The sequence below is a fragment of the Pelophylax lessonae genome (genome assembly GCF_965119305.1).
Source record: "Pelophylax lessonae genome assembly, chromosome: 2".
NCBI lineage: Eukaryota > Metazoa > Chordata > Amphibia > Anura > Ranidae > Pelophylax > Pelophylax lessonae.
The window spans coordinates 55,427,068-55,454,908 of NC_138769.1; the positions used below are offsets into that span (position 1 = coordinate 55,427,068).

The following is a 27,841-nucleotide window of genomic DNA, read 5'->3' on the forward strand; positions in this document are numbered from 1 at the left end:
GTAAACTTCCTTGTGACAGCAATAGGCATGTAACAGGTACCCTATATGGAGAGATCTGGGGTCTAAAAGACCCCAAATCCCTCCTCTGCACTTAAAAGCATTCAAAATGCCAATATTGGTGTTTTGGAATGCTTTTGATTTTTAAAAACTGATGCCGATGGTTTCCAAGTAAACCAGAAGTCGATCAAAGCCGAAACAGATGGTCGCTTGGGTCTCCTGGAGGGACAGAGAGCCACGGAAATGAGGGGGGGGGAATACGCCCCCTCCCGCTGCTTGTAATAGCAATCAAGTGGCTAGTAAGCCACTCTGATTGCTATTACAAGAGAGCCGACTGCTGGCTCTAAAAGTTGTAGGCCGTCCCCCTAAAAAGTGCCGCCCAAGGAAAACTCCTTGTTTGCCTCGTGGTAGATACGCCCCTGCTTGCGAATGCACCCATAGTATGATTACATGCAAGAACCCCATCAAGATTTCCTACGATAAGCTGCGGGAGGCAGCCACACTGAAAGCAATGGGAGGCTGCTAGCTCCCGCAGCTAATTGTGCTTCTTTCATGTAGTCTGTAGTCATGCAGTGTTAACACACAAGTGATCGGCTCTGGACGCTGGCAGTCTGTGTCCAAGGTGATCACTCGCATGTGATCACTACATGTGAGATTACATGCGACTGGGTGAATTTACCTGCAGGAGCCAACAGCCTCCTATTGCTTTCAAAGGGGTTGCCTCTTGCAGCTAATCAGAGGTTCTTGCATGTAATTGGACTGTGGGTAGATTTGCAAATGTAAATACAACCTAAAAGACTGCATTGTAGCACATACTTTTCACATGAGTCTCCCTTTCCCCTCAAGACAGCAGGTAAAGTTCCGAAGAATATGAACACTGCCCTGGGCATATCTGGACAATTGGAAGACCTCATATAAAAGGCATATTCATACTGATTTCTGGTTTAAATTAAAGTGGTTTTAAAGCCTCAAGGTTTATCACCTGATGCATTCTATGCATTAAGGTGAGAAACCTTCTGTGCTGCAGCTCCCCCAGACCCCCCTTTTTCTTACCTGAGCCCGATCTGATCCAGCGATGTGCTGCTGTCTCTTTCCTCATTGTACAGATTAATGGCAGCAGGAGCCATTGGCTCCCGCTGCTGTCAATCAAGTCCTGTGACACAGGAGTCGGGTGGTGGGGCTGAGTCCCGCTGTCTGTGTAAATGGACGCAACGGGACTTGGGAGCAAGCACGCACGGGTGCCCCAGGGCAAGCGGCTTTCCGTAGGGGCACCTGATAAATAGGGGGCCAGGAGCTTCAGCGGGGCACCTTAGAAGACGAGGATTGGGGCTGCTCTGTGCAAAACAATTGCACAGAGTAAGCATAAGCATGTTTGGTATTTAAAAAAAAAAAAACGCACAAGGATTTACAACCCCTTTAAATTTTTACACCAATGTGATGAACTAGTTATCCCTAAAATTGACATGAATTTAATCAAACTAAACAAAAGAAAACACTGATCACATTCTTATTAAACAGGAACTAAACTCTTAAAGCTCTGCCTATAAAAAAGGAAAACTGAAGGCAAAGTACAAGTCACCAGTATTGCCTACAGTCACCCTGCAGCTGATCTTTCCCCCTTCTTGACTTACCATGCCTTATTCTGCACTGTGTCTCTGTATAGAGGTGGCCATCTTGGTAAAGGCAGGGCTCTGCTTTCTCATTTCAGAGCCTCCAGCAAGGAGAACAATAAGCAGCACAGTGATGTCATCTCTAAATTTGGTGAAACAGCCAGAGGCAGTGGTGCCTTAGATCTCACCCTGCAGAAATAGAGCTGTGAGGGTGTAGGCACAGAAATGCCAAGGCACACTCACATACCAGGAAGTGCACTGCTAGTCTTGGTACATTTTCCATGGTACTGCTTAATTGATTAGGCATAAATAACATCTAAATGTTCCCAATAATATCCTAACTTCAATTGAGGTCCCATTAAAATGCTGCCAAACCAGTCATACATAAATACTGGAACAAATCTATATCCTCAAAGATCATTGACTGTATTACAGAAATTTTACCTATTCACCATGAACATTTCTGACTTTGGCAGACTGAAACGGACATCAGCACCTGGTACTTACAAATAAACATCAGCGAGTTCAAATTATAGTATTTTATGTCAAATATTCATCCACCAGGATTGTGTTACCTTTGTATGAATGCATAGCTGAACTGCAGCATTGGAATATCAACCAATGAGGACTTCTGAAGAAGGAAGACAGGAAAACATGAATGAATTAGGATCAGTGGGTGTACCACAGGAAGATGATGCAGATAACAGGAACGGCCTACACCAGCAGAATTACCTCTTCTCCTTTTATCTGTGGAGGCTTTTTGACAACCTCCTTGACCAGCTGCAATATGGTGTCAGTCTTTAGTGTTTTTAGGGCGCACACTAGGTCAACTAAGGTCAACTGGGAGTCACTGGGGACTGGTATGATCTGTGGGAACAAAAAAAGCAATACTGAATAGCTCTATAGTATTTGGGATGATGGTTTTGTAAATGCTGACCAGTTTCTTGGTTGCTGGCCCGACCTTTGACATCTTATGAGCCTAAGTGCTGACCCATCATTGTGACGGGCAGCCTTACTAAACAAGGTAGGAAGGTGTGGATAGGAGCCAAGAACCAAAAAGCAAGTTTAAATTTGCTGTGCAGAGCACTCTGTATTTTGGGGGTAAACAGTGAGGCAGGAGAAGGTAAGCCCGGGCTCGACTACGCTTTTGTTGTTTGACTTGGTGATGACCGTCCATAGTCCAAACTATTTTCTCTGCTTTTGTTCAGCCCTACTTCCTGCATGCTTTATTTCCCATGACAATGCCAAGGGGGGAGGCAGGGTGAGGGCATATGGCTGGCACTTGTATTGGCAGAAGATGAAGATGGACAATGGTGAAGGGCAGAGAAGCTATAGGAAGTAATAAAGAACGTAGGTTTTCCCTCTCAGGCTACTCAGGACACCACTGCAGCCAGGCACGCTGCATATTTGTATAGACATGGGGAATTAACACAATTTATATTTTAAATTTGTACCATAACCATATACACTCACCGGCCACTTTATTAGGTACACCCTGCTAGTACCGGGTTGGACCCCTTTTGCCTTCAGAACTGCCTTAATTCTTCATGGCAGAGATTTAACAAGGTGTTGGAAACATTCCCAAGAGATTTTGGTCCATAGTCACATGATAGCATCACGCAGTTGCTGCAGATTTGTCAGCTGCATATCCCAGTATTTACACTTTCACTCTCGTCGTTCTCTATTAATACATGTGTGCAGTGACTCCCACCACCTTTCACCACTGGACTCGGCTCCAATATAGACCTGTTTCCAGGTCTAAAATCGCCTTCCCCTGCTGTGGTTAAATCGAGCCTCCTCAGCTGTTCAAACTCCTTACACTCTCCTCTGTCCTCACTGTGCAGGCTTCATTTGGACTTTGTCTTTTTAAAGGCCTTTCCTCCATGCTCCCTCAGTAAATAAAATACACTCCGCCCAACGTGTATCGTCACATTCACCGACTTCCTCAGGGGTTCGTGATCATGACAATACGCACTGGGCAGAGTCGGGTGACGTAGTACTGTGATCGTGGAGTATACAGGAGCTAGTACCGGGTTGGACCCCTTTTGCCTTCAGAACTGCCTTAATCCTTCATGGCATAGATTTATGTTGGAAACATTCCCCAGAGATTTTGGTCCATATTGACATGATAGCATCATGCAGTTGCTGCAGATTTGTCAGCTGCACGTCCATGATGCTAATCTCCTGTTCCACCACATCCCAAAGGTGCTCTATTGGATTGAGATCTGGTGACTGTGGGGGCCATTGGGGTACAGTAACCTAATTGTCATGTTCAATAAACCAGTGGTGAGATGATTTGAGCTTTGTGACATGGTGCATTATCCTGCTGGCAGGAGCCATCAGAAGATGGGTAACTGTAGTCATAAAGGGATGGACATGGTCAGCAACAATACTCAGGTGGGCCGTGGCGTTTAAACAATGTCCAATTGGTACTAAGGGGCCCAAAGTGTGCCAAGAAGATCCCCCCCCCCCCCCCCCACCATTACACCACTACCACCAGCCTGAACTGTTCATACAAGGCAGGATGGATCCATGCTTTCATGTTGTTTACATCAAACTCTGGCCCTACCATCTGAATGAGATAGGTGTAAATTATCCCGCGCTCCCTAACCTAATGTGTTCCTCTCCTCTAAATGGTGTCTGCAAGCCAAATGATTGTGTTCCCACGACTAAGGCTCCGTTCACATGTGAGCGTATGGATCGCGGGCAGAACCGCCTCGGTTCCGCCCGCGATCCGGAGATTTATTGCAAATCGCGGGACGCCTAGCGTTGCCCGTTGATTTGCAATAGCCCCCCAAACGCCGAGCGATGTTGCCGCGATTTCCGCCTGCCGAATCGCGGCAACATCGTGCAAACAAAATCGCGGGACGCAATACGCTCCAAAGAAGTACAAGAGCTTCTTTGGTGCGTATTGAGTCCCGCGATTTTGTTTGCGCGATGTTGCCGCGATTCGGCAGGCGGAAATCGCGGCAACATCGCTCGGCGTTTGGGGGGCTATTGCAAATCAACGGGCAACGCTAGGCGTCCCGCGATTTGCAATAATCTCCAGATCGCGGGCGGAACCGCGGCGGTTCTGCCCGCGATCCAAACGCTGACATGTGAATGCAGGCTAAGAGAAAATATGAAAATAGTGCATTGGCTGCGTCTATATTTGCATTCAACTGTAAATAACAAAAACTTTACTTAAAAACAACAGTGCATCAGTTATTCAGTGACATACTTTCAACGTGCTCAAGATAAATAAAATAATTGTGACATTCCTTGATGAGTAAAGTTCATTAATATTCCTTCTCTTCTTTAAAAATATTTTCCTTTAAAATGTGCTTCTCATATCCCAGTTTTTCCACTTTCACTCTCGTGGTTCTCTATTAATACATGTGTGCAGTGTCTCTCACCACCTTTCACCACTGCGCTCACCTCCAGTTTAGATATGTTTCCAGGTCTAAAATCGCCTTCCCCTGCTGGGGTTAAATCCACACTCCTCAGCTGTTCAATCTCCTTCTGCTCTCCTCTGTCCTCACCGTGCTGGCTTTATTTGGACTTTAGCTTTACAAACTCCTTTCCTCCATACTCCCTCAGTAAAAGAAATACACTCCGCCCAATACGTATTGTCACATTCAAGTGACTTCCATGGGGGTTCGTGATCATGACGACATGCGTTGGGCGGAGTCGGGTGACGTAGTACTGTGATCGCTGAGTATACGGGAGCCGCTGCCCTGTTGGATAGTCTTTTAACCACTTTACCCCCAGCCCTATTTCGGACACTTTTTGTTTACAAGTTAAAACCAGTATTTTTTCCTAGAAAACTACTTAGAACCCCCAAACATTGTATATATTTTTTTAGCAAAGACTCTGGAGAATAAAATGTCGGTCATTGCAAAATTTTTTGTCACGCGGTATTAGCGCAGCGGTCTTTAAAACGCCATTTTTTTGGAAAAAATTTGAAAAATCACATTTCACTGCATTTAAAAAATACTAAACAGTAAAGTTAGCCCATTTTTTTTGTATATTGTGAAAGATGATGTCACGCCGAGTAAATAGATACCCAACATGTTACGGTTTAAAATTGCGCCCCCCCCCCCCCCCCCCCGTGGGATGGCGACAAACTACGGTCAATAGAGATCTCAATCTGCAACGCTTTAAATTTATTTAACGGTTACCAGTTTAGAGTTAGAGTGTAGCTCTTTTTTTTAAATTATTGCCCACGCTCTGGCGATCGCGGCGATACCTCACATGTGTGGTTTGAACAACGATTTCATTCGCGGCTCGACTTCCGTATACGTTTTTTTTTTGTGTGCGAGCGAACAGTGACGGGGGCGGCTAAATTTTTTTTTTTTTCCTATTTATTTTTTCTTTTTTTTTAACTTTATTACAGGTTTTTAAAAAAAAAAAAAAAAATCTGATCACTTTTATTGCTGTCACAACTCACAAGCAATGTAAACATCCCTTGTGACACCAATATGCAGTGACAGGTACACTTTATGGAGGGATAGAGGGTCTAAAAGACCCTAGACCCCTCCACTACACTTCCCTGTATGCAAAACGCCGAAAACGGCATTTTTGCATACAGCCGTTTTTCAAATTTGCCGCCTTTTGCAGCACAGTAACCTGGAAGAAACGTCATGGACGCCGCCTCCGGGTTACGATATCGGAGACCCGATCGATGCCGTTTCCGGCATTCATCGGGACTCCATCCAGCCGGCGGACGTGCCGGCTGGGTGCTCGGGGCTCCCGGTGGGACGGGAGCCCCGAGCAAAGCCACGGAAGGTGGCGGGAGGGGGGGGGGGGACGTCCCCTCCCGCCCCCCGGGTAACGATCGAGCGGCTCCCGAGCCTCATCGGTCATTACCGACGGAAAGCCAACCGTCGACTCTAAACAACGGTACCGGGATGATGCCTCTAGCTAGAGGCATCATCCCGGTATAACCCCTTAAAAGTCAGCCGACGTAGGTCTACGTGGCTGGTCGTTAAGTGGTTAAAGTGCACTGCCTCAAGTTTTAATGCAAGTTAATGTTATGTAAAAAATGTGAGTCGGTATTTCTTTTACTGAGGGTACATGAACATGGAGGAAAGGAGTTTATAAGGCTAAAGTCCAAATAAAGCCAGCATGGTGAGGACAGAGGAGAGTGGAAGGAGATTGAACAGCTGAGGAGCCTGGATTTAACCCTACCATCTGAATGTCACAGCTGAAATCGAGACTCATTAGACCAGGCAACGTTTTTCCAATCTTCTATTGTCCACTTTTGGCCAGCCTGTGCGAATTGTAGTCACAGTTTCCAGTTCTTAGCTGACAAGAGTGGCCCCCAGTGTGATCTTTTGCTGCTGTAGCACATCTTCTTCAAAGTTCAATGGGTTGTTTGTTCAGAGTTAGTATTCGGCATACCTTGGTTTTAACGAGTGGTTATTGTTAGAGTTACTGTTGCCTTTCTATCATCTCGAACCAGTCTGCCCATTCTCCTCTGACCTCAACAAGGCATTTGCCTTTACAAAACTGCCGCTCACTGGATATTTTCTCTTTTTCTGGACCATTCTCTGTAAACCCTAGAGATGGTTGTGCGTGAAAATCCCAGTATATCAGCAGTTTTTGAAATACTCAGACAAGCCCGTCTGGCACCAACAACCATGCCACATTAAAAGTCACTTAAATCCCCTTTCTTCCCCATTCTGATACTCGGTTTAAACTTCAGCAAGTTGTCTTCAGCACATCTAGATGCCTAAATGCATTGAGTTTCTGCCATGTGATTGGCTAATTAGCAGTGTTACCAAGCAATTGAACAGGTGTTCCCAATAAAGTGGCCAGTAAGTGTATACATCCAATTTTGGTAAATACCATTAAATGCTAACTAAACTTAAGAGCAAAAACACAATATATTGTAGCCTACAGTCCTTGGATGGTGAGGTTGCGTTATTCTGCTTTTTTCAAGCTAAGAACATTTTCAGTAAATAAAGAAAATTCCTGTTGATCCTACCAGTAATGAAGTGTTCTAATTACTTCCCGTGAGCTGCACCAAAGAATATCTTCCTTCATAGCTATCTTCTGTAAACTAGTAATTGCCCTGTTTCTTATGTAATGAAGATGAAGAAATGTGGACATATTTGTAGTCCATATCAGGAGAGCAGCTGAGGGTGACAACCATTGCTTCCTCCATAAATTCAGTGCAGGTTGTAGCCATCCATGTACATAGTGGGGTTTACTAAAACTGGATAGTGCAAATCTGGTGGAGCTCAACAAAGAAACCAATCAGCTTCCAGTTTTTTTTTTGTCAAAGCTTAAGCCCTTATTCACATTTCATCTGAAATTGCATTATTTCAAAGCCACATGTCAGTGCGACTTTAAAGAGACATCTGTGTGGCTTCATGCACAGATGTCTATGCAAGTCGCACCCAAAATCGCCAAAAGTAGTGCAGGAACTACTTTTTCATATGGACGCGGTACTGCAATGTTGGCATCGCACCGATTGGAACAGTGCAATTGCAGACAATAGGGTGCGACTTGTCATGTAATTTGAAATGTCAAATCGCACGACAAGACACTCCAATGTGAATGAGGGCTAAATGAACAAGCTGAAGTTAATTGTCTACCATGCACAGCTGCACCAGATTTTGCACTCTCCAGTTTTAGTAAACCAACCCCAAAGTGTATGAATTGTTTGATTTCCAGGTGAAAATAAAGCAAAAGAAGCTTTAAAAATGAATATGAACACAGCCACCAATACCAAGGACTTCATAAGCTGCAAAACAATTACATTTTTGGTTTGGGGTTTGGACACACTTTTAAGCAGATTGATTTTAGCAGAGAACATTTATCATCACATATTTTCAAGGTACAAGAAGACACTGCAATCAATACAACAGAACCTAAGCAAATGCTGTGAGTTACCTTGGATTTACTCTGAGCCTTGTTAAACCTCTTCCTCTTCCAGACAGCAGCAACAGCCGCTATCAGCTGAACCCCCAAATGTCCTGTCAGTGGATTCAGAAATTCTAAAATCTTCTGCTTCAAAATCTGCAAAATGAAACAAAATGAATAGGTACAACGTATCTCTAGTCTAGGGGCATCAGACTATGCTTTCCTGTGTTGAGAAAACAGCTCAAGCTCTAAATCAACATGAATGCATTCATGGTAAGTACTAGGGATCGACCGCTATCGGTTTTTCGTTGCCGATACCGATATTTTGGCCATTGCTTATCAGTATCGGCCAATATGGGCCCATATTTTGAACATATAAAGTTTTGCAAAAAAAAAAAAAAAATGTCGACAATTCTGGTACTGAACATGTTAATGTTTGTTTATTAACATTTTTATCATTAAGGGCTAGTTCTTCACACCTTAACTGCATGAAAACTGATAGGAAAACTGCACTTGCAGGGACATCAGTTTCACATAATCTGATTGTGAATGATGCATAAACTGCTGCAATAATTTTAAATCACTACTGCAGTGCAGTCAGTGCAAAATAATAGATGATCGGTATTTGGCTGCCAGGAGCATTATGGGTGATGCATGTAATTAGAATTTGAGTCTATTGTTTTTATACACCTGTCGTTAAAACAGCTGCTACATTGACACTATGGATGAAGTATAGGCATGTACAGTACATATCAACAGGTGTCTTCAACCTGAGGAAGATCTGATCAAATGTCTAAAAAGGTGGCCATACACACAATAATACAATTACTTAATGCTCTAAAGAATCAGTAGTTATCAAAGGGGGATATGTTTTATTATTAGCTGATTCTGATGTAAACGGATCAATCATATCGAAATTATTGTTGTGGCCGAAAACACAATTGTATTAATATTCTATACAAAGATTCTTTACATTTTTTCACTGTGTTGTAAATTTTCTGCAAATAAATTAATAGGATAGCCTGTTGTAAGGGAAATCTTTGCTTTATGGCATGTATAAAGCTTATTGGTAGAGTAGAAGTCAGATAGGCCGATTGGTCAGTTAGGGTACTTGCCATAGTGATGGGCGGAAAGCAAGATGTGTGCTGCAGGAAGGGGTGGAACAGTTTTCAGTAGTACTAGGCACCGGGCAAGCTGTGGGTGGGTGTATGTATGTAGCGGCTGTGTTAAACACACTGTGTGCATTGTCCTGAGACTCCCCGACTCCAGACGAGGCTTAGGGAGGCGGCCTAAGAAGGCAGAAGCTGTCCCAGTGCGCAGAGGCGCGTGGCGCAACATAGCAATGACGTCACGACAATATCAACAACCTCCGGGGCCGATTCCGATATATCGGGGAAAGTGCATATCAGCCCTCGATATATCGGCCTTGCCGATAATAGGTCGATCCCTAGTAAGTACACTCCAGCGGGCCCTACAAGCAGGAAAAGTAGACCAAAGCAGGGAAGGGTTGCATGGAATAGAAGATAGTATAGGTTTGGATACATACTTATGGGGATAAATAGCATGGTGTTGTGTACACATGATGTGCATTTAAAAACTACATTTTTCCGTACCTTAGTGGTTTTGAAATAGACAGATGAGGAAGCTTTAATGGTCCCCAGAAGATCAGAGGGCCTCCTCTCCCGCTCCTGCTTGGTGATGACACTCCAAAGAAGGGAAAGACTATTAACAATCCGCGGAAGTTCTTCAAGTAGAGTGTTACGAGCGTTCTTCAGATTAGCGGGGTCAAAAGCTGAGGACTAGGAAGACACAATAAATACTTGCAAATCATTGGCACAGATCTAAGAGCTACAACAAGGAGAAAAGAATATCAAAAAGTTATATTTTCTCATATTAAAGTGATTGGAAAGGGATTTAAAAAAAAAAATAACAAACATATTATACTTACCAGCTCTGTGCAATGCTTCCTCCTCTTCTCGGTGCTCCTGGCTCCGACCGGCCTTCAGTGTGTCCCCATAGTTTACTATTGCTTTAATAACTACAACTAGTGGGAGGATCTGCCTCTAACAATCCTCTGTATAAAAACACCCGGACTGGAAGAGAAAGGAGCAGAACTCTGAATCAATCCTGCTCTGCTCCCCTGTACATGTGCTGACAAGGAACAATCTGACAGGAGGGAGATAATAGAGGTGACTTCACCAGTCTGTTAACTGTCCAATCACAGACTGGGGGCACAGAGATGACCAGGCCGTGTTGCCTAAAGCGGTACTAAACCAAAAAAATAAAAACTTACCAATCCTTAAATATTCAGGCTGCATTAGTTTTCTTTTTTAGACTTTTTCCCTTTAGGTCCCTTTAACATGGAAAAGATGGAAGGGACCAATGCGCTACCAGTGAGGTAAACGTAGGATAACCCCTTGATGTCCTTGAGAGTGATGCAACATACCAAAACGCTCTTTTGAGTGTTAATGGAGGTGAGCGTGCCATTGCACTCAATTTAGGATAAAAGCTCACAAATTACTTGCACCTGATTATCACTTGATGCGATTTTGGGATTAAGTTCACCATACAATTGCACACCACTGGATGCGATTCTTAGTTTCACTTATTGGAACACTTTTTAACTTCACCTTCCTTTTGTGTTTATTTACTTCTTTTTGTGCTCATCATCCAGTGGCACATGGACTATTATTTTAGTTGAATAGCATCTTAATATTGTTTTTTATCTGCACTTGTATTAATTTGTATTTTAGCATTGTCACAGTCACCGCCATACATTGATTTTTGGCATCTTTATTATTTATTTTTCACCTCACCAGCACCACAGCACTTTTTGCTTATTGGCATATGTTGAATTTTGATTATTTTTTGTTTTTTATTTAATCTAGTAATTATTCACTGATTTATCCATCTATTGTATTCATTTCCATATTATTCACACCTCAATACACTCTATTGATTTGTGACCCACCATTGTCTTTTATTGAGCGGCGATTACACCTTTTCTACTATAGTATGTGGTGACACTACTATAACCAGCAGCTATTTTGGTGCCCCACACACTTCCTATGCCCTTCATCTACCTAATTTACTTCATTGGATTTTTGGCATCTTTATATTTATATTTTTTATTTATTACCTCACCAGCACTGCAGCACTTTTTACTTATTGCCATAAGTTGAATATTTATTATCTTATTTGTCATTCATTTAATCAAGATTTTATTCACTGATTTATTCCATCTATTGTATTCATCTTACATATTTTTGATATACCTCGATACACTCTTATTGTTTTGTGGCCCACCATTGTCTGAAATTGAGCGCTTCCCTTTCACATGGACCACCCCTGCTAAGCTGAATTTGCTTGCTCAGCGGGGGATCAGATGACAGGTCTGTGTCCGCTCCGCTATGCAGAGCAGACACAGACACAGTCCCACTCTCTGCTATGGGATAATCGGATGAAAATGGATCGCCTGTCCATTTCCATCTGATTTGCTGGACGGATGGAAAATAGGACAACCACCCGTCTGTTTTTTGGTGGACAGGATCCGATCGGATGGCAGCGGGTGTCAGCGGACCTGTGTCCGCTGACATCCGCCACTCCATGGAGGACAATGCAGGGTCTGATCGGGTCTGCCTGAAAAAACTGACAGACAGACAGCCTGCGTTAAATGGGCCTTAGGCTGTTTTCACCTTTGTGATGTGGCCAGTAACCCAATTCTTGTCTTAGGGTGGCTCCACTGCAATGCAGGAGGAACAGAGACACCCTAGGACTGAAGCATCTGGGGAGCAGATAGTGCTAAGTGCACTAGCAAATTTAGATGGACTTGACTATCAAAGTAAATTAGCAGATGAAAATATAGGAGAAAGTGCTAAGAAAAGAAAATTATTGCAGCCACTGCATTCAAGCATTGGTAAGTTGCAATATATTAAATCTTTGTTTTTGCATCTAGTGCTGCTTTAACTGCAGTAGAGAAAAGTGAGTTCATCAACATGGCTATGCTGCTGGGCAGGGCTGTCCGAATCTCTTGACCAGCTAGACCAGGAATCTTCAAACTATGGCCCTCCATTTGTTCAGGAACTACAATTCCCATCATGCCTAGTCATTTCTGTGAATGTCTGAGTTTTACAATGTCTCATGTGACATGTAGTCCTGCAACAGCTGGAAGGCCGTAGTTTGAGGATCCCTGAGCTAGACAAAATGACAAATCCTTTGGAAGGTATAAACATTACTGGCTGTGATAGATGTATAGATGGTAGGATAGAAAAAATATTACCTACAAGTGTTGGTTATTGTTATTACTCAATAAAAAATGATACCTTCTTTGTTTGTGTGGGATGATCCAGAAGGCAGAAATGACCGATGTTGGTAAGGCCCTCCAGAAGTGTGAGTGGGTAATCAGGGGAAATGTTCTCTCGCTTGCATGATGCACTGTTAGATGAAAATAGGAAAAACCTGATAAATATCCTGAGAAATGTTAAAGTCCAAATTAAAAAGTTTTATTTTATAAATCAGCACAAGGGATGGTACTTTTAATGAGAAGTGTCCTTTTTTAAAATCAGCACAAGGGATGGTACTTACATTTATTGAGAAGTGTCCCTTGTGTTGGTACCAGCTGTCCTAGTTAAAATGACTCTTCCCCACAGTGGTAATCTTCCACTGCTTCAGGATTTAATACAGCTACTGGACGCATCATAGTCAATTTTCAAGAGTACCAACTATGCCTGCACCTTGCGCGCCAACCTCCCCGCCGCCACCTCCATTCTTCCAGCAATGAAAAGAGCTCTATGGATGGAGATGGTAGACCTTTCATTCATCTGCCTGTCCTCCACTTCTACAGACTGGACAGGCCCAAATTTACCTTATATTTTATTTTGACCCTGTTCCTGACCTGGAGTGATAATCAGCATTTATTACTCGTAAACGGACAAGCCACTGCTCCACGTGGTCTAGATGCCACTATCCTCCACACCTTTCTCAGGTGCCAGCCCAGTCCGTCTCACTGCATGCAATGTAAAATCCAAAAGTCCAGAGGGCTGCACTCCAAGACAACATCCAGCTTTAAGTAAAAGCAAGCAAATACAATACCATGACATAGAGATGCACCGAAATTTTGGCAGCCGAAAATGGTGTTGTTGACAATTTGCTGATAAGAGGAAAAAGTGTAGAAAACGCACGTGATTTTGTTGGGATTTTACCACGATTTTACTGTGCTTATGGTTTGTTTTTCATAGGTCATGTGACTCAAGAACCGCAATCAAAAACGTAACACAGCTGCATTATTAAGCGTTCTTGCTTAATTTTTAATGCATTTCAACGGGGAGGTGCATTTTTGGTGCATTTTTTTTAACTGACCAAAAATGCAGTAAGCAGGATTTTTAATACCACAACAGACCAGTGTGAAGACATACGTAGAATTTAATGGGTTACATTTTTCTTGAGCTTTTCTGTCGCTAAATGTGCCAATAATGGCCGACAATAAATTCATATTCATTTAAATTCATGATATTAAATAAAAAGTCAAATATAATACAATTATATATAAAAAAAGGATATATTTTTTAAAAAAAAGTCATTTTCTCTTAGATTGTAAGCTCTAACGAGCAGGGCCCTCTGATTCCTACTGTATTAAAGTGTATTGTATTTGTACTGTCTACCCTCAAGTTGTAAAACTGTCGGCGCTATATAAATCCTATATAATGATAATAATTTTCGGTTTCGGGGCCAAGTGCATCCAGAATTTTCGGTTTTGGCATCAAAATTTCTATTCAGTGCACTTGTACCTTGACACCATCAGAACAGCAATAGTCAACGGGTTTCACGCTGTCTCAGCGCTTACTCATGACTAATACTCATGACAGTCATGAGCAAGTGCTGAGACAGCGTGAAACACGTTGACCAATGCTGACATAACGGTGTCATGGTATTGTATTTGTTTTCTTTTACTCAATAAAGCTGGATGTTGTTTTGGAGTGCAGCCATCCAGACTTTTGGATTTTACATTACATGTAGATTTTATTACTCCCTATGATGTCATAAAAAAGCTGGTTAAATTGCTGCTGCTAGGAACTCATATCTATATTTCCCCAGAGCCCTTCCCTAACACACAGTGGGGGAGAATTATTAAAACTACAGCCCTCAGAATCTAGTGTAGCTGTGCATGGTAGCCAATCAGCCCCCAACTTCAGCTTGTTCAATTAAGCTTTGACAAAAAGCCCCCGTTCACATCTGGCTGATTTGACATGTCAAATTGTATGCCAAATCGGAGCCTATTGCCAGGGACGGCACCGTCCGAATCGCTGTGATGCCGACTTGCGGCACCGCACCGATTTCCAAAAGTAGTTCCCGCACTGCCTTTGGCGACTTTGAGGACAATTTTATTCGACATCTGTGCATGAACCCGCACAGATGTCTCCCCAATCGCCCCCGAAGTCGGGCTTAAATGCCAATTTGAAATTGTGTGAGTTCACCTGGATTTGCACGATTTCAAACCCGCATTCATTGTGAACCCAGGCTAAAACCTGGAAGCTGATTGGTTGCTATGTAGAGCTGCACCAGATTTCCCACGCTCCAGTTTCAGTAAATCTCCTCCAGTGTGTGAACAGTCTTGGAAGTCAAGGCAGCAGCCATTTTTGCTGGGAAAGAAATCAATGTATGCATATGGAAAGGCACAGAGAGGGGTGGAGGATAATGACAGTCAGGCAGGCAGGGGTGATAACGCTGTTTAGGATTTCAAGGCAGCAAAGGTAATGCATTGTCAGCTCAAACTGAAAGTATAGAGCACACTAAATTTCTGGCAGATCAACATTTTTCTGTTAAAACAACTCACGCAATGCTAAACACCAATTAAACCCACAGAGCTTCCGCAAACAACTCAAAGTGTTTCCACACCTCACATAGATAAATAAAATAAACGATGCCGCTGATCCCAGGATTCCTGATGCAGAAATGGAACGTCACACGTTGGAAAAGTAGCGGGTGATGTCACTTCCTGTCCGGACCGGAAGTCGGCCATATTGGTACTCTATGAAGTTTACAGAGTCTGACGATTTTCCCACCTCTGTGAGTGGTTTTCTACTGTGTGTTTTGAAACGTTACAATCAATTTTTTAGGGATGCACCGAAATGAAAATTCTGGGCCGAAACAAAAACCGAAAATTTAGGATGCCCTTGGCGAAAACCGAAAATTACCAAATGATTTTAAAAGTTTTTTTTCTATAATTTCTATCTATTTTCTATCATATCATAGGCACGGAGGAGGACGAGGAAGATCCTCCTTCGCTCTGCATGCTGGGTCCTCTTCTCAGCCTCGCTTTCCTCTCTGGACCATGACATCACACAAACGGCGGGTCTCGGGAGCCAGCCACGTCCGGTCACGCACCATATAAGTTCAAGTGAAAGCTGCTGCGGCGGCCATTAATTTTCGGCATATATGACCCGTTTTTGGCCGAAATGGGATAGGCCCATTTCGGACGAAAATGTTGGTTGCTGAAATTTCGGTGCTAAAATTTATTGCACTAGGTAGCGTTTGCTCTGTCTTTTTGAGCTGCTTACTGGAGACTATCGGAGGATTGAGTGGATCCACCTAACCTTGGGCTAAGCAGGGTGGGCAGTATTGGAGTCTGATTGGTTGAAAGTGTCAACTGACCCTTAGGGGTCTGTGCTGGAGGTAAGTGTGCATGCTGGCCGCTGGAAGATCACAGTCACCATTTATGCATAATGAAGCATGGGTGTTGGATATGAATTAACACCACTTTGCCATTTGGACTTTTACACACAAGGACTTTTACTATGCTTTATTTTATTCACGTTATTTGATGCTTTCACCTGGACTTTTTTTATATTATTTTTACATGGATATATATATTTATTTTTTTCACCTTTCACTTAATTTGCTATTTGGTGGTTACACCCATGGAGGGTGCATTTTACTATGAATGTTTTTTAGTTTTTTTGCAGGGATTTGTTTGTTTATACCCAGTTAGATGATTTATTTTATACCATACTACTTGTTTAGTTGCCTACCTGCTGTGTTTTCATCCCTGTCGGTTGTTTAATATTTTATTTTTTTTAAAGATTTTTTTTATTGCCATATGCACAAAGGAAATACAGGTTACAGATCTTCCATACATGAATTAAAAAACAATGCTTTTCAATACAAGACTAGCATTCCGTGCAAATCTCTTTCAATATCTGCATATGTACATATAGCTTTGTATCTGTTTTTTATTAGGAAACAAATGAGAGGTAAATCCATACTCTTTCAACCAGGCAGTAATATCAATATTCATTTCTGTAAACCCAAAATATAATAAAGAAAACAGAAAAGAACCAAAAGGGGGAAGAAAAAAAACCCAAACCTTTTTGGAGGGAATTACTACTTTTCACTTTACAGTAGACTGCTTATGGTATCCCCATCTGAGCCATTATACTGGGTTACCAGGGCAGCCATCTGAAATTTTACACAGCTTTAGGCTGGGCCCCCCTGGACCTGACCATAAACATTCCCCAGGGCACCATACTGGCTGTCCCACCAAGTCCCATCCCATGTCCTCCTCTTTCTCCATCCCATCTTCCCAATCCCATGTCCTCCTCCTCCTGCAGTCTCATCTCCTCCATCCCATGTCCTCCTCCTCCAATCCTATCTCCTCCATCCCATCTCCTCTCTCTTGCACTGTGCAGTTATCATGCGACTTTGCAGACCCAAGTCGCAGGACAAGTGTTGAGGACAATTTGCCACAGTTTCCATGGACTTTACCCATCTAGCCCAAATTCTGGTAAATGTTTTGTGAGACCCCCTAGTGTCATATGTCAATCTGTAGGTAGGAAGGTATCATTGAAATTAACCAAAGATTTCCAGGCTGACAATAACAGGGTCGTTCTGTCCGTATCCAATTTATCGCAATCAATTTACAAACATAAAAGAATAATAATCGCAGAACATTTTTTACATTTTTATCTATAAGCTCATCTTCTATTATTCCCAAAAGTCCAACCATAGGACTGCATATGTTTGGAAGATCAAAAGTATCTGCTTTAAACTGGGTGACCAAAAAGTAAAAAATATGGGCGCTTCCGTGGGGGCTGAGCCCTGGATCCAATGGGTGGTAATGATCAGCACTTAGGAGGAGAAGCAGCTCTGTGGAATATATAAGAAAAACAAAGCTCCTCTAAGTGCAGTATTGATCGTTTATTTTAACATCAAAGGGTTAAAAACACTTACAAGATGTTCCATGTAATGAAGGCCAAGAGACAACCGGTGATCAGCCAACAGCATCACCTGTAGCCAAGAAGAGAGGAGTCGGTACTCCGCTAGCCAGTGTTCGCTAGTATGTCAGCGTGAAACTAACACACAGCGCAGTCGAGCTTCCGGAAACCCCGCTGAACGCACACGGTCGGTGTCAGGTGCGGGTGGGCAGTAACTAGTGATCGACCGTTATAATTTTTTTAATGCCAATACCAATACTTTGGTCATCGGATATCGGTATCGGCCGATACCTGCCGATATTTTCGGACATTTAAAAACATCTTTTTTTTTTTTAGGTACTCCTTGTGGAGGGATCTGGGGGTCTAAAAGACCCCAAACCCCCTCCTCGGACCTAAAAAGCATTCAAAATGCCAAGTTTGGCTGTTTGGAATGCTGTCAGTTTTTTTTAATTTGGCACCGAGTACCCACATCACTTCCGGGTTTTTTACATGGAGACCCGGGTCTTCTCTTCGGCGGCGGTGGAGGTACAATGCCCATGTCTCCCGGAGGGACAGGAGACCCGGGCGAGCCGTGGAAGGCGGCGGGAGAGGGGGGATGTCCCCACCCGCTCCTTGTAATGACAGCCGAGCAGTTTCTCAGCCGCATTGGTTGTCATTACAAGTCAGCCGACCGTCGGCTATGGACACCGGTACCGGGGTGATGCCTCTAGCTGCAGGCATCACCCCGGTACATGCACTTTACCTAAATATCGGCAAATCCAAATGCCGATACAGATATATCGGGGAAAGTGCATATCGGCACCCGATATATCGTTGTTGTCGATAATCGGTCGATCTCTAGCGTAACATGTTTCGGAGCATGCGCAAATGTGTGCAACTAAACCCCTGTTTTTAACGCGTACTGTTGGACAGGTCAATTCGGTTGGTCGCAGATTGGTCGGTAAGGAGAGCTTGGATATCTTTTTGTCTTGTAATATGCATCGCCCTTCCATTGCTCCTTGCTGCAGAGACCAGTTACAGGTGTGGACAGTAACCAGTTGTTTTTGTTTTAGGTTATAATGACCAAGCAACGCACTGACATCTTTGCTGCCATTGTGCTATAGGCTGGGTGCTCAGTGTGCCCCTGTGCCTTTAAGAAGGGGTGGGCTCCCTTCAGGCATATCTGTCCTACACCTGTCCATTAAATGCATGTGCTTCCATTGTTGGAGACTCTCAGAATTTAGAGTTAGTACCACAGATAATGGGGTGCCTTGACGGGGCTCTGTGGCTTACGCATGTATTTGCAAATGTGTGCAACTAAACCCCTGTTTTTAACGCGTACTGTTGGACAGGTCAATTCGGTTGGTCGCAGATTGGTCGGTAAGGAGAGCTTGGAAATCTTTTTGTCTTGTTATATTCATCAGACCTAAGCCCACTGGGGATCCATTGGTTTATGAGAAGCAGCGGGACGGGGAAATGGGAGGGGCTGAGTTATTGGTGATGTACGGTATCATGCCGATGCATGCGCAGTCGTATTGAATTGTCCTGCCGAGAATTCCAACTCTCATGCACGGGCGTTGGAGTTCTCTGTAAACGGGCATTGGCGTTCGCGCATGCGCAGTAAACAATTGCATTCTGCTGCCGAGAACTCCAACTCTCATGCACGGGCGTTGGAGTTCTTAGTGAACGTGCCTTGACGTTCGTGCATGCGCAGTAGCGGCAACTTGCCGAGATGTCTGACCGAAAGTTCGAAATTTCGGCAGGACACCTGCTCATAGACAGAGAACAGCGGGGAGGGAGCTGTGGTGGGAGGATATGGTATACACGTCATTATGTTTATATTCTACCATAATCGTACATTTATGGACAATTTCAATAAGAAGATAGTGAACTAATGGAAAAGAAATGTATGAAAATAAATGGAATAAAAAACGGGGGGGGGGGGGTGGGGGGATTGGTCTAAAACCAGGATAAGCAAATCCTGGTTTTAACTTACATCTTGTGTTTTCAACCATTTGATGTTACAAAAAACGGTCAATACTGCACTTAGAGGCACCTTGTTTTTCTCATAAACTGGGTGACCTCAGACCAAAGTGGGCGGACCTTATTGCATTCCCATACCATATGTAAAAAGGAGCCCTCAGCTATCAGACATTTCTCATTTTGAACAATCGCCAAGCTGTATAGTACATTTGGTGCAAATACTGTAATTGGATCATCTTGTCTTTGGCAGAAATAACTGTTTCAACATAAGAGGTAAGTACCTCCTTCCATAATTCGTCTGTCATTTATTATTTTTAATTTATGCCTTGCAGCGTGTAGGGCACTGAACACCTCTGTAGGGCGTTTATTGTCACTTTCTGATTATTATATATAGTGAGCAGCGCAGCATCATTCATTATTATATTCTGTTGTTTTTCAAAATTGCAGCTTTTTATTGGGATAATGTGGATATTGGGATATTGGGGAAATGTGCCTGTATTGCAGAGATGTACTGACTAAGTTTTTTTTATTGCCTCTGTACATACACTAAAAACATCCAAGAGCAGAAAAGGGAAAACGGAGGGCGCAAACAAGGGAGAAAGGACTCATTGTGGACACCATCTGTGTGCTTATGTTCACTACTAAAGCAGCTCACTGCTCAATAAGAACCCGGAAGGAAAGGAAATTCAAGGCTCTGAAAGTGGTTGCGTCACCCACCATGAACCCGTTTACACACCCGAACAGAGTTGATCACAAATGAATGCTCATAACAAAACTTTTGGCATTTATATTTTCTACAAATGTTTGAACTGTGTATTTAATGGTTTTGTTTTACTTTCCATTTAATTATATGTGTCTAAGATAATAAATCTATTACGATGCCAAAGAAATAAATGGGGTAAAGGGTTAGGCACATCTAAACTTACCTTATTCTTACGGACTCGTTTTCATACTGCTTCACAAGTTCATCTAGGTTCTTACATATTTGTGCAACAAATGGAGCTACAGTTAAGCCCAGAGATTTTCCAAAATAAGGCAGTGATGATGTGACCAGGGCCACCCAGGGTGGGTGCATCCCATAGCCATACTCCGGACGCAGTGCCCTCACAACAGCAGAGACAAACAAGCCTTGCGACGTGATTGCATGTGACTGTACATACTGCATAGCATTTATAGACTGCTGGAAATTCACTCCTCTGTGCCATTCCTTAGAGAGGTCCACCGGTGAGTCTTGGTCCTCTTGAAGTTGACGTAGATGATGTTCAAGAATAATCAAAACCTGGAGCAGTTTCAGCAGCTCAATTTGAAGAGGATGTTCACTCCAAATCTGGTCCTGACCAAAGTTTATAACACTCTCTTCAAACAAGCCTTCATCTCCTAGGACTTTGTTTCCACCAAGGGACACTAGTTCATATTTCTTCTGACTTGTGTACATGGAAGCAGACAAAGACAGAAGAACAAACTCTTGGACTTTGCATCTCTCAAGCAGTCTATGGATGAAGTCAACGTTTTTACCCTCTGAGTTCTTGGCCACAGCGGCCAACTGTGACATCACCCTAATAAGAACTTCCACACTCTTCACTTGGACATCCCGATTGCCGAGGACATCCTTATGACTGACTTTAAGGTAACAAGGGTAATAGGAGCGTAGGAAGCTCAAGCAGAGGTATGTCAACAGTTCAATCAGCAAAGAATGAGGGCACATTGATGGAGACTGGGTCTGAAGCTTGCCGTAAAAGCTTTGCCCAACTAGGGCCTCCTGGTGGCGTGCAAGAAGGTTGTAAATTAAGTTAAGGTGTGCGGTGGAGCTAGTGTCCATGCTGGTACTAGCTACAGCTTCGATAAACTCCTTTGGATTGGTTTTGAGAACAGCTTCCAGAACAGAGAAGGCATACAACACCCTCCTAGAGTCATAGGGTTGCAGGTAGAGGAGGATGTGTTTGAACAGGGCCTCAATCATCTCCTCTTTCTCTTTTTGCTGTTTTAAAAGTTTGGTGCTTTTGATGAGTTGAAGTTCCACTTCTGCTTCATCATCACTAGAGAGAGATTCTGAGGTCTGTGTCACATCAGACTCCGTACGTACCAAGTTTAACAACGCATTAGGCCTAGTTGCTTCCACAGAGGACATGTTGGGCTGGAAAGGAGGCCTAGAAGAACCATGACCATCTATGTTGTCACTGCATTGGTCATTACTGATGTCTGCAGAACTAGGGGTAAATAAAGAAGAGTTTTCGCTGACGCTTTGTCCAATGCTGGTGTCTGCAGATTCTGTGTGTTCACTGTCCTCTTGGTCATTGTACCCACAAAACTGAGGCTCAGTGTTATTTGAGGCCCATTCGTTCTTCATCCTTTCAGGATCCTTCTCAACCTCAGCCCAAATGGCCTCTCTGTCAACTGTGGTAAACTGGGGAAAGTTTTCTTCAGAATTACTCTCAGGAAACTCATAAATTCCTGCTGTGTCTTTTAATGAAGATCTTTTCCTTTTGCACCAGTAGCTGATTTCTTCTACAAGTAAAGAAAAAGATAAATTAAGGTATTGTTTGATACGCGTACCTTATTTATATAGCAAGATTGCTCAGGAAATATTAATTATAAGGATTTATGCTTCCCACACCTCTCTTGCTGCTTCTTTAATATTACTCTGCCAGTCATCAAATTACCCATCATAGGATGGATGGCGGGGCACTGACATGAAGAAGAAAAGAGAAAAGCCCTGCCTCTACCAAGGTGGCCACCTCCACAGAGAGATACAGTGCACAATAAGCCATTGTAAGTCAGCGATTTGGAAAGATCAGCTACAGACAGGCCACAGGCAATATTGGTTACTAGTCCTTTGCTGGACTTTTGTGGGCACAAATTCCAATGTACATGTCCTCTTTCAAGTGACCTTGTTGCTAGTATATCAAAATCTAAACAGAGCCACGTTTAAAACAAATGTCTTCTACTTCTAGTAACATAGAGGGAGTACGAGATGTGCTTCCCAATGCTCATGGACCTGTTGCCTGCTGGATAGGAAAGCATTTAACATGTTCTCAAATAGGGTGTCTCTGTTTGGATTTCTTAACCACTTAAGCCCCGGAAGATTTTACCCCCTTCCTGACCAGGGCCTATTTTGCGATTCGGCACTGCGTGACTTTAACGGACAATTGCGCGGTCGTGCGACGCTGTACCCAAACGAATTTGACGTCCTTTTTTTCCCACAAACAGAGCTTTCTTTTGGTGGTATTTGATCACCTGTGCGATTTTTTGATCATGCACTATAAGCAAAAAAATAGCGTCAATTTTGCAAAAAATAACAATATTTTTCACATTTTTTTACATGAAATTCCCCCCCCCCCCCCAAAAAAATGTAAAAATCAAAATTTTTTAACATTTTCGGCCAATTTGTTTTATGCTACATATGTTTGGTAAAAAAAAAAAAAAAAAATCGCAAAAAGTGTATTTTGATTGGTTTGTGCAAAAGTTATCGCGTTTACTAACAAAGGGAAAGATTTTTGTCATTTTTTTTTTTTTAACGCGTAATGGCGGCGATCTGTGATTTTTTTTTTTTGCGGTACTGCGACATTGCGGCGGACAGATCGGACCCTTGACTGACATTTTTGACACTTTTGGGGTTACCAGTGACATTTCTACAGTAATCAGTGCTATACATATGCACTGTTACTGTAAAATTACACTGGCAGTGAAGGGGTTAACTTTTTTTAGAGGGAGGGGCTGTGTGTGTCCCTAGGGGCGTGATTCTAACTGTGATTGGCTGTGGCTTGAGATGTATGAACAGTGATCAACGGTTCTACATAGTAGAACCGTATGATCACCATTCATACACCGGGGAGAATGACAGGCGGCTTGTTTACATCAGCCGCTTGCCTTTCTCCCTCTCCACCGACGATCGCGAGTGACCGGCGGACGATCGGGTCCGCCGGTCACACGCGCGGGGGGGTCCGTGACCACGTGGGAGCGCGCCTCCGGGGGCGCATGCTCGCTCCCTAGACCCTCACAGGCTAGCGACGTAGTACTACGTCGCTCTGCCTCTGAGGGGCTGACCGCCGCAGTAAATAGTCGTGCGGCGGTCGGCAAGGTTAAAAGAACAGCTTTCATTACAATAATTTACACTGTTCTGCCCTCTATGGGACAAAATACATGTACTAGTAATGAAGTTCAACTTCCCCCCCTCCTCTCCCTGTGTGGCAAATCTAACAAAAGCTTGGGTATCAGTTGTATTCATCATAACTGCAGCTTGTTTAGGCTAAGAGCACTTTCCTGGAATATAAAGGGAGAGGGCGGTCTGGCAGCCTCCTGTCTCTCTGCAATCATTTTACTGCAGCTTGTCTAGGGAAATTGCTCTGAGCGGAGACAAGCTGCAGTTACAAAGGGTCCATCTCCTTCCAAGCTGTTGTTGGATTTGCCGTCCATAAGGGGGTATGGGAGGGGGGCAGGTCGGCCTTCATAGCTAGACCTAGGAAACAGCTAGCTACATGGGACAAAGTACTAAATGTACAGTAGGTTGTCCCATTGGCGGCAGAACAATGTAAAAAATCTGAAATGATAGGTCTTCTTTAAACTATTGACAGGTAGCCCTTGTGTAGATCATGAGGAACATGGAAAAACTGAATTTTTGTAAAATCTTACCTGTAAAATTCCTTTCTCTGAGTCCTCCGACAGTCGCCGTCTCTTCATATTCGTCACAATGGGGTTATTGACCTTTGCTCCGTAGGAGTAGCTAGGCAACATAATATGTTAATATCAAAGCTTTTAGCATACCCCACCCCTAGGGGGTGGTCCCCTCAGTCAATACCCTCCTGCTTCCTGCATTCCTACCTCAGTTTCAGTAGTATAGCAGTAGAGTACATAAACAAACCCCAAAAGAGGGGCGGGGGCGGCGACTGTCGGAGGACTCAGAGAAAGGAATTTTACAGGTAAGATTTTACAAAAATTCCGTTTTCTCTTACGTCCTCCGACAGTCGCCGCCTCTTCATATTCATCACAATGGGGACGTCCCAAAGCAGTGTAGACATGAGGGGTGGGAAAACAGCAGCCGCGCCTAAAGCAACGCAATACCCACATCAGAGAAAGGAACCTTACCAAAGGAAGGAAACCAACTGGGCAACATGAAAAAACCTTGCTCAACAGGAGCAACAACCCAGGAAAACAAATAAACTAGGGATAAAAACATCCCAACAGCCAAGGGTCCAAGAAAAAACAAGGAACCCTAAGGCACTGCCGCACAAAGAACCTTGCGGCCAAAGGAAGCATCTGCCGATGCCTGAACATCCACTTTGTAGAATTTTGAGAAGGTGTGAACGGACGACCAAGTCACCGCCTTACACACCTGGGCCACAGAAGCCCGATGATGACAGGCCCAAGACGTACTCAGAGATCTTGTAGAGTGCGCCTTCACAGGCATGGGGGGAACTTTCCCCTTCAAAGCATAGGCCTGTTCAATGACCTGTCTGATCCATTTGGCGATGGTAGAAGCCGACGCCGCCATGCCCTTCCGAGGCCCCTCTGGAAGGACAAATAGAGAATCCGTCTTGCAAAAGGATTCAGTCGATGACAGGTAAACCCTGATCGCCCGAACAACATCCAAGGAATGCAAAGCCACTTCCTTTGGATGTTTAGGCTTTGCGCAAAGCGAAGGCAAGACAATGTCCTCATTGAGGTGAAATTCGAAATCCTTTTTGGAAGGAAAGACGGGTTAGGTCGCAAGACCACCTTATCCAAGTGAACCACCAAATACGGAGATCTGCAGGACAGAGCAGCCAGCTCCGACACCCTACGACCTGAGGTGATTGCCACCAAAAAGGCGACCTTCTTGGACAACATAGACAACGAGATCTCCCTGATTTTTTCAAAGGGAGCATGTTGCAACACGGACAGAACAAGATTCAAGTCCCATGGAGGCAAAGGATCCCTCCTAGGAGGGACCAGATGCCGCACCCCTTGAACAAAGGTGCCAACCAAAGAATTAGACGCCACAGGGCGTTGAAAGAGAACGGCCAGAGCAGAAATCTGACCCTTAATCGTGGCCAACGCCAAACGCTGGTCCACGCCCGTTTGAAGAAAAGCCAACACTCTTGATACCGAGTACGAGCGAGGGGAATACCCCCTGGACTCACACCAAGCAAAATAGGCCTTCCAAGTACGGTAGTAAACCTTCCCCGAAGAGGACTTTCTAGCCTTGATCAAAGTGTGAATGACCTCAGGGGAGAGACCCCTATCCTTCAGGATCTGGGTTTCAACAGCCAGGCCGTCAAAGCCAGCGACTGTAAAGCAGGATGGAATATCGGCCCTTGAGACAGGAGATCTTCTCGAAGAGGCAGACGCCACGGAGCGTCGACCGCCAGATTCACGAGGTCTGCGTACCAAGACCGGCGAGGCCAGTCTGGTGCCACCAGAATCACCGTCTTCGGTTCCGAGGCCAACCTGCGAAGGAACCTGACCAAGTTCCCTGGGCGGACAGAATGCCCAGAAACACCACCCCAGCCCGACAGGCTGGCATCCGTGGTGATCACTGTCCACGAGCAAGGGCGAAAGGACTTGCCCCCCGACACCGCCGGGGACTGGAGCCACCACAGAAGGTCCCTTCTGGTGCGATGACTCAATGAAACCTGGAGACCCAGAGATTGCGGTCGTCCCTCCCACCTGGCCAGAATCTCCCTTTGGAGACCCCGCGTGTGAAACTGGGCAAAGGGTATCGCCTCGAAAGCTGAGACCATCAGCCCCAGACACCTCATGCACGTCCGGAGGGACGAGCACGGAACGTCCCTGAGGGACCGACTTCTTCTTGAAGCTTCCGGAGCTTGTCTTCCGGCAGGAAGACCTTCGCCTGAACAGAATCCAGGATCATCCCCAGGTAAGGACGACGAACCGACGGACACAGCGCCGACTTTGGAAAATTTATCGTCCAACCGAACTCCTGCAGAGTCTGCATCGTGATGGACAGGTCGCTCACCAGACCCTGACTGGTCGCAGACCGAACCAGAATGTCGTCCAGATACCCCAGGACCGAGATGCCCTGGGCTCTCAATAAAGCCAGAACCGGCGCAAGCACCTTGGTGAAAACCCGCGAAGCCGAAGCGAGACCAAAGGGTAACGCCACGAATTGGTAATGGTCCTCCGCAATGGCGAATCGAAGGTACTGCTGGTGACCCTCGAAGATGGGGATGTGAAGATACGCATCCTTCAGATCGATAGAGGCCATGAATTTCCCCGGAACCAGGGCAGCCACCACTGATCGCAGGGATTCCATGCGGAACTTGCGAACCCGCACAAAGCGGTTCAGAGCTTTCAAGTCCAGAATCGGACGTACCTTGCCCTCCTTTCTGGGCACAGTGAACAGATTTGAATAGAACCCCCGAAATCTGTCCCGATGAGGCACCGGAACCACCACTCCCTGAGCCCGCAGGTCCCGCACCGCCAGGTGCAGATCCAGCAATCGCTCCGGAGACAGCTGAAGATTTGAGGGAAAAAATCTGCCCGCCGGCCGAGAGAGAAACTCGATCTTGTATCCAGATCGAACGATTTCCTGAACCCACCTGTCCCGAACGCGAGCCAGCCAGGGTTGAAGAAAACCGAGCAAACGTCCCCCCACCCCAGAACTGGGTGAGGGCGCCCCTTCAGGCCGCATTGTTATGGGCAGCGGACCCGGACTGGCCGGACTTCTGCTTACCTGCTCACGGCTTTTTCTGGGAGCCTTGTCCTTTGAAGGGCTTGCCCTTATAGTGCGACCGAAAGGCACGAAAGGACCCCTGAGAGGGTCTAAACGAGGTATTCTTCTTACCACAAACAAACTTAGACTTGTGAGTCTGGGGCAAAAGAGTGCTCTTACCCCCAGAAATACCCTTTATCAGAGTATCCAAAGATTCGCCAAAAAGGCGAGAGCCCGCGTAGGGCAAATTAGCTAAAGTCTTGCGAGAAGATTGGTCAACAGACCAACATTTCAGCCAGATCAGGCGACGGTTCAACACCGCCACACTCTGCAGACGCGCAGGCAAAGGGACCATATCTAAGTCCGCATCACACAAATACATGACACCCTGATAAATCTGATCCACCATAGCCAAGGTTGACGGCGAAGCAGAGTCAGTCACCAGGGTGCGCCTGCGTCCAATCCGCAATAGCTTGGGCTGCCATAATGGAAGCAAAAATAGGCTTCAGCATAGAGCCCGCAACCGTGTAAGAGTGACGGGCCAGAGACTCCAATCTCCTGTCCGT

At 44.6% G+C, this 27,841-nt stretch overlaps 1 protein-coding gene across 1 annotated transcript in view; it reads right to left on the minus strand.

Moving 5' to 3' along the window:
• The window catches only part of DOP1B (DOP1 leucine zipper like protein B), a 273,490-nt gene that overhangs the window by 69,685 nt on the left and 175,964 nt on the right, over nt 1–27,841 (minus strand). Inside the window, exons 19-24 of the mRNA XM_082246954.1 lie at nt 20,554–22,132; nt 12,779–12,890; nt 10,070–10,255; nt 8,487–8,612; nt 2,340–2,474; nt 2,183–2,238 (exon numbers count right to left, since the gene is read on the minus strand). Of these exons, the coding sequence (XP_082103080.1) occupies nt 2,183–2,238; nt 2,340–2,474; nt 8,487–8,612; nt 10,070–10,255; nt 12,779–12,890; nt 20,554–22,132 (2,194 nt within the window). The remainder of the gene's footprint in view (nt 1–2,182; nt 2,239–2,339; nt 2,475–8,486; nt 8,613–10,069; nt 10,256–12,778; nt 12,891–20,553; nt 22,133–27,841) is intronic.